Source organism: Falco cherrug, chromosome 6, assembly GCF_023634085.1.
Source record: "Falco cherrug isolate bFalChe1 chromosome 6, bFalChe1.pri, whole genome shotgun sequence".
Taxonomy (NCBI): domain Eukaryota; kingdom Metazoa; phylum Chordata; class Aves; order Falconiformes; family Falconidae; genus Falco; species Falco cherrug.
The window spans coordinates 42,993,639-43,005,818 of NC_073702.1; the positions used below are offsets into that span (position 1 = coordinate 42,993,639).

Below are 12,180 nucleotides of genomic sequence, written 5' to 3' on the forward strand. Positions count from 1 at the left end.
AAACTGTAGTTACTGAACATGTTTTTTTCTTAACAGCCCTTGACAGGCTATATACTGCGAAAGCTCCTGATAGAGCATTGTGTATTTCTTTGGAAAGAAAAGCTTTAAAGCCATATGGCACCACTTAAAAAACTGATTTAAATTGGTTTAGGGCTGCAATTTGGATATGGGCATTTGAGTAAATTCCATAGTGGTTTTCTTTAAAGATGGGTACGAAGGAGTTAATATTGAAGTGAATGAACATTCTTTGCTAGAGAACTGAGTTGTGTACAGTTGTTTAGCATAAACTGCCATGTTGGGCAAGTCAGCGCCATGTTGAGTTTACAGTAGCTGTTGTGCTGCTCAGATGTCTGTTGAACATGAGCGTATGCTTCTTACTCTTCTAGGCTTTTAGAGAAGAAATTGCTCCCATCAATTTGAAAGTTAAAACAGTGAATGATTTGTCCAGTCAGCTCTCTCCACTTGACCTTTATCCGTCGTTAAAGATGTCTCGTCAACTAGATGATCTTAATATGCGGTGGAAACTTTTACAGGTATTCTGCTGAATGTGTGCAGTAGGTGTGTGGGAAGAGATGCTTCTCACTCTCTTCTGTTCTCTTAGAAGATGCATTATTACCATTTGTTCGTTATTTTTTCTCTTTAAGGTGTTAGTCTAGTGGTACCAAAGCAACAAAGGGAGCTGTCTTTTCTTCTGTAGCTTGACCAAAAACTTTTCCTTTCAGGCTGTCTCAGCAGTCTGGAGACTAGTGGGAACTATTGCCGTGTGCTTTTTTTGTGTCTTATAGCAGTATTTTTACTGCATAAATCATTGTTACTGAAAACTGGTGTATATACCTCCATTGTGTTTCCAGCTCCTGTGAAAGCTCTGTTGGTTTTGAATGTTCAGTTTCTGCAAGGAATTTCACTTCAAGTGACTTAGTATTGGTAGAGCTATAACAAGATGTGAGCAATGTCACATTTAGCATTATAAAACAGAAGAGGATATGCTGTGAGAGAGATTCATATTGCTTACTTATGATTATTGTACTTAAATGGGCTGAGAAAGGCAAATCAGTGTGGCTGATTACAGTTCAGACTCATGCACAGTTTCACAGTGAATGATATAATGAAGTTTCTCACATCAGTTAAAAGTTCATTTATCTGTTTTTGCACTTTCTCACTTTTTTTTTTTTTTGTTTTGGTAGGAAATACCTACTGTTAGCTGCTATTTAGTTATTTAGCTGTCTTGTAAGGGTGATATTAAGTGTGTGAAAGAATTGTGGGAAGGAAGGATGAAGGATCTGTCACCTTTCTAGCTGAGGACAGTGGGACTGAATTTTCAAAACCTGGATATCAGTTTCAGGGCTAGTAGTTTTGAATCAGTTGCTCCTGAGAGGCAGAATATTAATAAGTCATATCAGAACTTCCTTTTCTGAATATAATTTGGTAGTGTGGTGTGTGGTGGTTTTTGTTTGGGTTTTTTTGCATTGTTTTTTTTTTTTTTTAACGTGTCCTCTCAAGTTAACCAAGCTGCAAAACTGCTGCTGGGTGTGCTAGTACAGTTTCAATTAATAAACCAGGGCGGATTCATGTCAGCTAATAAAGCAGTATCTTCCAAAATGGTTCCATGCTGAAGAGGCAGCTGTGAGATCAATACAATCAAACTTAGACCTGCTGACTATGGAAATTTAGACAACAGAAGACTTGGGAGGAGATCAGAAACTTCAGCGGTTGGCTATAGTCACCATGAAACTGCTGTTGTCCATTATTGATCTGCGGTACTCAAGGGAGAGCACTGCAAGATACGAATGTGACTTTCACCAAGCAAATGAAAGTAAAACAAAGTAGACTTGGATAGCTGGATGTCAAATAAGTGCTATGACACAAAGACAACATAAATGTATTTAACTAAAAATTAATGTAAGCAGTGTTTTATTGTCATGGCCCTGATGTTACAAAGTGAATGCAATGTATATTTTGTGTGTTTATGTGTAGGTGTCTGTAGAGGATCGCCTTAAACAGTTACAAGAAGCACACAGAGATTTTGGGCCTGCATCACAGCACTTTCTTTCCAGTAAGTTCTTTGAATTAATATGTGCATGTTAGATACGGTAGCTTTCTCAAACAGTGACTGCTCTTTACGCAACGTTTCCCTCTGGCTTGAGGAACAGGAGGTTCATCTTCCATGTTGTTATCTACCTCTCTGGTTTTGTAGGGGTCTTTCAGCTTCCTAACTCCACTGACATTCTCACTGATGTGCTTCCCACTGCAATATCTTGTGGAGTTACAGATGCATTCCTGGTTGCTTTATTCTTTGTCCTCTGTTTGCTGCAATGTCTGACCTGTGGCTGTTCCAGACCCTTTATGTGTTCATAACCACATCTTCTCATACCCTGCTACCTCTTTCCTCAGTTTTCTTTCACTTCCACACTTGATGAGATGACACAAAGGACAAACTGCCTGATTTTTGTGGGGTTTTTTTTGGTTGGTTTGCGGGTTTCATTGGGCTTTTTTGTTTTTTGGAAGGCTTCATGTCGTACATTCCTGGAACTTCAAATAAAGGGATGAGGAAAGCAAACCTACACCACTTCCTCTGGAGACTCCTTTCATCTTTTTCTATTTAGTGAAAGTTTTAGAGGTATAAGGCTACAATGTCCCATGTACTAAGAGGGCAAAAGCAGATGCTTTTCTCTCGTTCTCATTTGACTTATTCCTTACTGATGGATAGGTTGTGATATGAAGATCACAATAATGATGATTTTCTGACATTCTAGCCTATCTGCCATCATCAGAGCTCATGATACAAAGTGTTAACCCAATCAACTTTCTGGTTTTTAACTGAGGGTTTCAATAATAAAGGTAAAAATATTTCAGGAGTGGAGAAGTAAACATAAAAATGATCAGCTCTGTCCCAGAGATTCTTAAGTGCTGTATGTCAATGTAACAGCTAATATAATTAAACAGCTAATATAATTAAAACAATAAACAAATCTTATTGCTTCTTGAGTTACGTGACAACCGTTTCCTGTTTTAAACTGACGACTAGTTCTTCAGTAAACATCATGGTAAACAAAGTGCAGTGTATTTAAAATATTACAGCTGTTATGCAAAATAATGATTCCTGGAGCCACTTTGTCCTTTTTTAAAATTGACAGAACAAAGAACTTTAAAAGTATGTGATTTTGTTTTGTTTTGTTTTTTAAACCCCATTAGAAATATTGTCTAGTGTTGCCAATGTGGTTATGTAGCTCTTCCAAACTTGAACTTGTAACTTTGACCTGGACAGTATGCCTATGGAATAATTTGCTAAAAAGAATATAGGTTAGTGGTACCTTTGGCAGCGTTGAAAAATACCAGATTAACTGTTTGGTAGTCATTCTAGTCTAATTAAGACTAGTAAGTAACGCAGAGAAGATGCAGTTTTCCCTACTCTAGCTGGTTTGAGAAGTTCCTGACTTTGCTCCTGTGTCACTGTTAAGGCTGTTCACCCCTCCCTGCCTGGACCAATGCAAATGTTCAGTGACTGATGGGGGCAAGGTAACAAAAAAAAAATCAAAAAAGCAGTGAAAGAGTCCACATGTAAAACAAGGAAGCTTGCCAGGCAAGGTTGGCTGGGTTTGTTTGCCTTGACCTGGATAATTTCCTTGATTTGGCTTACAGCATGCGACAACAAATAATTGCGTTCACAAGACTGAGTGGTGAACTGGCTTTGTGCTGGATAAAACATTCATGGAATGATGTCCAAAGAGACTTTGCCTTATCAGTATACCTCAGCCTTGCTTTGGGCACCTTCTTCAGTCTTAAGGGGACATTCAGGTTATATTACATACAAAAGTCAAGAAGGGTAAGTTTCCAGAAAGCATGTTGGTAGATACCGTAAAGACCTATAGCTATGTACCAGAGTTCTGCAAAAAAACAATAATATGCAGTTAACCATTTAAATTATTTGTTAAAAACAAATGACCTCCTTCCCAATGCAAACTACAGCAAAAATGTCTTAAAAAAACCGCAAACACCAGAACCAATCAACAAAACAAAAAACCTCCCAAACTATTTCAAGAGCTTGAACTAGACAGAGCTACAGAACTTACAGAATACCTATGAAGTCTGTTAAATGAAAGTCAGGGACAGTAAGTTCAAAAGGAAAGTAATAATAATAAAAAAATCATTAATCTGGGAAAATGAAGGTTTTATCCTGACAGGTTGAAATAGCGCATATTCTAAATCAAGTTTTTTCAAACCTTTTTAGCAGCCATAAATGACTTCTGTGAGGAACAAGTGATAGTCTGAATAAAATAATCTCAAACTCCCCAAACTGAGATTGATTTCTATTTCTTGTGCAAATCTTTGTCTCCAAAGTTGCACTTCTGAATTAGAGGGGAGGTTTTTACCTGTGCTCATTTGACAGCAGCTATTTTAACTTTACCTTATCTACCTGTTACTTTCCCTCCAAATCCTAACAAAAGATCATAGCTTGCCATCACGCCATTTTCAGCTGACTAGCTCTTAGTTGTCATTTAATCAGTGACTTGTGCTAGGAAAATATATATTTCTACCTGTTCATCAGATTCATAGAATAGCCCAGATTCATAGAATAGCCCAGGTTGGGAGGGACCTCAGAAGATCATGTGATCCAACCTTTCATGGGCAGGCTGGTTGCAGCCTCCTTAATCCAGTCATTTCATCTCTGCAGTGGCTAGTAACATTTCCCTACTAAAAAGACACAGTGCAGTGTTTAATACTGCTGTTAAGAGTTCTTGGAACTCATATTACATGAATTCATCCAGACCATCACTAAGAAAGCGTTTCGGATTATTTTTGAAGACTAGCAAACAATATGACATTGGCCCTTCCTAAAATGTCCTGCAGTAGGAAGCTAAAGTAAAGCAGTATTAGTAGGCCACTACAATCTATAATCTCTCTCTTTGCTGAGCTAGTTTTCCCCTCCCATCAGTGGTAGGCAGAATTTGATTGCTCTTTTTTTCAGTGCTTGTGAGATGGAAAGTAAGTGCCTTGCAAGTTAGTTACTGATCAGTATATTTTACACATCTCTAATACAGATAAAGGTGAAGAATCCTTATAATCTGTTATTTGCAAAAAGGTTGTTTTGCTGTCTCGTGCCTTTAGAAACAATAACTTGGGGTTTTTTCTGTATTTTTTTTTTTCGAAGGCCCACAATCCGCTCCTCTCTGTTGTATTTCTTGTATGGTTTCTTAGAAGAATCCATAAACATCCATGGAACGCTGACTCCACATGTTCACTAACAAATAGTCTAGGTCTTCAAGTGGCCTACTCAAAGCATCTCTGTGCGGTGTCCAGCCTACTAATATCTGCAGGCCTGTTAGTGAGTGCCAGAATCAATAACTACTCTGTTCAGTTTTCATCAAGAAACTGATTTTTAAAAAAGGATGGGAATTGCATTTTGCAAAGTTTCATGCAGCAGAGAACTGGCAATGTTTTTAGAAAGGTTGTTCCCAAATAATAGAGTATTAGTTGGTCATAATTTATTAGCTTGTTTAGTCCGTATCTGTGTCCATGCAGAATATCTATAGTCTCTTATAGTACATTAATCATACCTAATCAAACTGTGACAGGATTTTTCTTTTTAGTTAGCTGACATAATTAGTGTGTAGTTGTACCGGAGCCACCATAAGTGCCAAATTGCAACACTAAAGAATGAAACTCTAAAGCTGGTGGCCACCTTCACCTGTCTGGATGATTTTTTTTTTCTTTCCTTTTTTTAGAGTTATGAATGCTTAAGGATTATTTTTTATTTTACTAGGTTTTTTTCTTTGCTAGGTAACTACCTATCTCTATTACAAATGTTATTTTCTTCTTTAAGTAGTGATAGGGGATTTTCTCTATTTTTTTCCAGTGAACAATGTAGTTTACTTGGTTCCTGTACTTTCCCAAATATTCTTCCCAGTTAATCTATTTTTCAGTACTTGAATGTTGCTTAAATTGTAAGCCATGAAGTTGTGTGGTCATGGAAGAGGTCACAGCCATTAAACCCCTCATGGAACAGCTGTCTGGGAGCAGGCAAGACTTGCCTCTCTCTGCAGCATCAGCCTAGGGGGCTTACATGGCTTGTAAGTCTTTGCAGAAGCCTTGAGAGATCATAAGGGAAGAGGAGAGTGTTACTTTACAATTGGAATGTGGTTTCTGATACATTTTTTTTTTTCCCAAAAGAAGGTTAAGCTCTGAAGCGGGCCACGCTTGAAGAAAATTACATTAATTGAGAGTTTAATTACTTAAGATCCAATGTGGATCAAAGCTGTGTCCCATTTTAGCAGGTTTTTAAACACAGTTGTTAGCACCTGAGTGTAGGGACTCAGTCTTGGAAGTGTTAGCATATGTGTACAGTATAATTTCATTCCATTGTGATGATCCTCTGTTTCAGTCTCTGCTTCTACAGTGAATCTAGTGAAGTGAGTTTCTTATATGATAAAACCCTAATTAAGCATGCACTAATCTGATAATTTCTGGTAGGACATATACGTACCTATAGTTCTTCAGTAAATATCTGCTTTTAAGTTGTGCACCAGAAGTCTCTGTTGGTATTGGCCTTCCCCTTTTGTCTCCTGGGTTCTTTAGATAAACAGAGTTGTAGTGTCATGTATGACTTCATGCCTTTGGCAACTACTTAGTGTGCAGAAGGCTTCTTGGTGTTATGGAGGATATTTGTTGATGTATCAGACGCATAAAATCTGCAGAGATCACTGCCGTTCAGCAAGGAGTGCAAAGACAGGTTTTAATGCCTTTTCTGTTGGCCATACAGTGTTAATCAATGTTAGTTTGAGTTGCAGATAGGAGCAAAGGATTGTGACTAATAAAAATAAGGTTGATATTTCCTCTCTTTGTTCTGTTGCAGAGCATTAATTACAGTAGTGCATTTATTTTCAAAGTTTATACTGATAATAATTCTATCAAGGTAGGAAAACCAGTCTCCATTTTCTTTGGATGGATAGCTTGCTCAGAATTTATTATCCTTCTTTGAAGTAGAATCACCACATTTGTTTTATTTCCAGCTTGGCATCAAATAGATGCCTAGAATCATCTTGATAGATTACAGTCATTTTCTCCAGCTGATTTTCTAATTACTGAAAGGTGTCTGTGAAATTTTAATTGTTCCAATTTAATTTATTATAACTGTTTTAATTGTAAAATAAATAAATAAAATATAGTTGGATTTTTTTGATAGGCGCTTTCTAATAATTACTGTCTCTTTATTTTCTCAGCCTCAGTACAGTTTCCATGGCAGAGATCTGTTTCACATAACAAAGTGCCCTATTATATCAAGTAAGTTTGCCTTGATTCTTTTTTCCTTAAGCATAACAGAGGGTTTTATTACCGTAACCTGGCAGAACAACATAGGTACTAAGTAGTAATTAGAAATGTTATCAAGAGTTTCTCTTCACAGTGTTATGCTCATATACTACAAATTTTCATGTTTATTGCTTTGCATACTGTATAATTTAGAAATACGTAAAAAGAAATCAATGACAAACCTAGCTAAAAACCCACTTGAACACACAGGGAACAGCAAAGATGCTCCGGTGGAATACGGTATCAGTATTCCGGTATCCAAACCAGGCTTGTTCTTATGTGTGTGGCCCATCCAGAGTATAAACTGTAGAGTAAATGGAAAAAAGCTGAATACATAATGTATTTTAAAATGCAAAGGTTATAACCCATAGCAGAACAGTGGTGACTAATATCTATAGAGACCATTCATCATTTTGTGCAAAATTCCTTCAGAAGTAGACACGTTGACTGTCATTTACTTTATAAACATTTTTATACTGCTTGATATTAAGGAAAATTTAACATTAATGTAAATATTGACAAAAATTATACAAATACCTTGTTTACCAAGAGGAATAGTCAAGATATTTATTTTGAAAATAAAAATAAATACCGAGGTATGGAGGTATGGAGATTTTGATATTTTCTACTCGGACAGTCCTTAACTTGGGTTTTCTCATTCCGTGTACTGTTTGCCAGTACTTTAAAGGTCAAAGATCGCAGCTTTGAGAGAAGTATAGCTTTTTGCCAAAGAGGTAAATGAAATTTTAAGAACGTACAGTGTATACTAAGCCAAACCCAAAGCAGTTCATTCTTGGCTGAAGGAAATCTGTGTTAAAAAGTTATCACTTTAAGTTTGGGGGAAAAGTAGGTGTTTTAAATCTGTAGGATCATAGAATCGTTTAGGTTGGGAAAGACCCTTAAGATCACCAAGTCCAGCTGTTAACCCAGGACTTCCATTCCCTAAGCACCACATCTATGTATTTTTAAAACACTTCCAGGGATGATGATTCTACCATGTCCCTAAGCGGCCTGTTCCAATGTGTGACCACACTCTTGGTGAAGGAGTTTTTTCTAATGCCTGATCTAAACCTCCCCTGGTGCAACCTGAGGCTGTTTCTTCATGTCCTGTTGCTTGTTACTTGGGAAAAGAGACCTATCCCCACCTGTATACAGCCTCCTTTCAGGTAGTTGCAGAAAGCAAGAAGGTGCCCCCTGAGCCTCCATTTCTCCAGACTAAACACCCCCAGCTCCCTCAGCCGCTCCCCGTCAGACTTGTGCTCCAGACCCTTCCCCAGCTCCGTTGCCCGTCTCTGGACACGCTCCAGCACCTCAGTGTCTGCCTTGCAGTGAGGGGCCCCCACCTGAACACAGGGTTCCAGGTGCGGCCTCACCGGTGCCGGGTACAGGGGGGCGATCACTGCCCTCGTCCTGCTGGCCACGCTGGTTTGGATACAGGCCAGGATGCTGTTGGCATTCTTGGCCAACTGGGCACACTACTGGCTCACAATCAGCTGGCTGACTACGAATTGTACATGCAGATAATTAATTCTAAAAGAACATCAGTGAGGATTTTATACTATTGCATATTGCTCTGTCATAAATCTGACTTTACATTTTGTGCCTCAAACAATTTATGAGTGCTTGAGAGCTTTGAAAAGCAGGGTAACGGTAAAGCTATGTCAATCAAACCTGTTGCCATCATTCTTGAGGTGTGACGGTTGTTTTTAGACTATGATTTGAAAATAAATATTTTTTAAGGGTCTGAGTAAGTAAACAGGAAAAGAAAAACCTACTGTGAAGATCCTTGAGTTGTCTATAAAAGCATTTGTGCCTCTGCTGAAAAGTTTTGCAGAAGGAGACAGAAAGCTGTGACATGCTGGAGGAGAGGTTCTTCCCTCAGCCCCAAGTGTAAGAGGAGAGGATGGATCACACCTATAGCAATAATTCAGAGAAAATGCTGAAGTATCAAACTACAGAGAGCAAGAGGAAACTACCTTGAAAGAGTTTTTTTCTTGTGGGTATGCCTCTAGTAGGCATTGAAAGATGGCGATTCACGTTCATGCTCTACCTGATCAGAGCTGGTAGCTGAAGTTGGGAGCGTTTAATGGATACAAGTTTGCCTGCAAAGGAGTCTGTGAAGCTTCCCAGTGCATTCAGAGTTGGAGGATAGAGATAGGATGGATAGTCCTAGCACCACAACAGATGGAACTGACCAGGATTAAAAGCTTATCTGTGCTGAGCAAAGCAAAGATTTTTAACTTTACTATTTCACATGTATATCCTTTTTCCATACTACATAATCCCTTTTTTTTTTTTCTTTTTTTTTTTTTTTTCCTAGTTTCTGGGCATCTCCCTTGCCTCACATCAGCCAGAGTTCAGTTTTTGAGAAATCTTTTTTTTATCATGAATAGTTAAGAGGAAAGTCTTTCCTGTGTGCACTAGATTGCAGTTGTGCAAGCACACAACTTGGTGGCAAAGTATCCGCTGATAACTGTGGGCTTGCTTTGATAGTAGTGTATTGGCTGCCCTGCAGCTAGACTGGGGAATGAAGCCAACTGGGCCTGCAAAATAACGCCCAGCATCTCTCAGAATTTGTTTCAATGGTCTTGCACAGGAAGTTTGATAAAAGGGCAGAAGAGTAGGGCAAGTTCTGTGAGGGTCGAGGTCTTTATAGAAGCAGAGACCACTGGGTTGTTTTGAGGATGGCTGTAATGAAGTCAACAGAATTAACTAACACATCTCAAAGGTTACTTTTCCAGTAATCTTTCCCTGCTTTCAACATGATACATGATGCTGAAGCAATGCTTTGATTCTTGTGTCTTGAAAGAGAATAGTGTTACATGTAACTGTAGGATTTATTTATTTCAAAAAGCTTGAGGAGGAATACTGAATTTCAGTAGCTCCACAGTCTGACAAGCAGACTGACCTTGGCAGTTTCCTTCATTTCTTATTGCTTACTGACCTAAACTTCCATGTTGGCAGCAGCAGCTAGGTAAAACAGTTGTAGAAAATAAAGCAGAAAAGAGTTGATTCTGAAATTCATTTGCTTTGTATGATCAGGCTGGAGAGTCTTCTTAGCTTTAAATATCCTTTTAAATCTTCATCTAATCCCTAATTTCAGCTATAGTTTAAAGAAGGGAGGAAAACCATGCTGACACACAAACTTATTTGATTGGACTGATTGCATGAGCTTTTGTAATACAAATCAAGACAACAGTCAACAGAATCTAATGGTGGTTGTTTATATGGAAAGAAATTCTGGGAAAGAGGCAAAGATCAACTTAATTTTCTTTTTTCTTTAATTGTACTAACCTCTTTGAACAAAGTTCCTTTGTAAAACACAACATGAGTAGAAGGAACAGTTATAAGTCTCAATAACTATACATTCAAAAGCAGTTATATTTACTGTCTTTACAGCAAGACTTGTATGTGCAGAGAGACGTTTTAAGGTACTGGTTTTACATTTTATGGGATAAGGAAGAAAAACAGCAGAACAAGGACAACAAAAGTATGATTCAATGATTGGTGGCTGAAATTGAGATTTTTTTAAAAAATTAATTTTGAAAGGGAAATAAATGCTAGTTGAAATCAGGGTACTTCAATTCTTAGTAAGAATATACACTGTTCTTAGAAAACCATAAATCATACCTTTTCTTCATTTCTATTGCTTTTTGCAAATGTCCTTGAACAGGAAATGTAAAATAGTCAGAATATGACATAGGTGAAGATGATGAGGTAGTTGTACCTCGGTTAAGAAGAGTATTTAACATAAAAATACTGCACTTTTTGTGGTTTTATTGCACATGGAGAATAGAGTCTTTGTAAAAAAATTACGGTACTGCATCTGAGAAGGTAGGAGGGAGCATTTTAGGTAGCAGTGAATCTGTAAGGAGAATGTCAAAATGATGCAAGATGTCTGTATTTTCAGATGAGCAGCATTTATTCTGTTTGTTTCATGATCCCAGAAGTAACCTGCATTTACACACACAGAGAGAAGTGTCTTGGGGAAAGACATGCTTAGTGTGCCAGCACACCATGGTGGCTTTGGAGTCCAGTTTGCTTTCTGCACCCCATTTGCTAACAGTTGGCATGTCTGCCCTTTCTGGGGTTGTATTTAATCAAGTAGCAGAAGCATGTGAAATATTATAAAGCCAGTGTACAAACTCCTCTGCCCTCTAAGTTCAGAGAGAAGCAGTCTGGTTTGGGGGCATCTTGGAAAGGAGTCGTTATTCTGCTTGGCTGGAAGAAGAATTTATAGTTCATTGAACCTAGGTTTATCAAGGTGTGTGCGCCCTGGGCTATGTCAGATATTTGGTTGAATCAAACCTACTCATGTGATTCAGCCTGTCTCTTTTCTCCTTGTGAATTACCTTACTATGTAAACCAAATTTGCCAAATGGCTCTGCCTCTGTTGATGTGATTTTATTTAGTCAGTTTTGCTTTCTGTTTGATTTTTTTTCTTAATGACAATTCATAGAAGTTTTTGTATTTTGGTAGTCTGGGTCTTCTCTTGTCGCAGTAGAATTCAACCAATGAAACCCAAATCTGTAAAATCTCAATGCTGTAAAAAAAGCTTAGTCTTTCATACTTTATAGATGAGAATGGGACTAATGAGCAGTATGGAGGGGGATACAACACAGCAGGCACAGTATTTACTATTGGTAATAAGTGTGAAGTTTGGACAAAAGGTTTGTCAAACTTGAATACATATTTCATAGATTGGTTTGCAAAGATTTGAGATTTAATTAAGGAGAGTTTTCTGCTGCTCATTTATAACTATCTGAATCACAGAGACATGCTTGGCGTCTATAACAGAAAATGAAAAAAATACATCCTATATTAATACTTCAATAAAAATATTCTAAGGAGAAACAGAAGAGTAAAGGAGACTCT

At 37.8% G+C, this 12,180-nt stretch overlaps 1 protein-coding gene across 6 annotated transcripts in view; it reads left to right on the forward strand.

The window, feature by feature from the left end:
• Window positions 1–12,180, forward strand: part of UTRN (utrophin) — a 386,253-nt gene that overhangs the window by 298,676 nt on the left and 75,397 nt on the right. For all 6 annotated transcript variants that reach the window (XM_055714514.1, XM_055714513.1, XM_055714516.1 and 3 more), the window contains 3 exons: window positions 387–533; window positions 1,975–2,053; window positions 7,218–7,278. In XM_055714514.1, coding sequence (XP_055570489.1) covers window positions 387–533; window positions 1,975–2,053; window positions 7,218–7,278 — 287 coding nt within the window. The remainder of the gene's footprint in view (window positions 1–386; window positions 534–1,974; window positions 2,054–7,217; window positions 7,279–12,180) is intronic.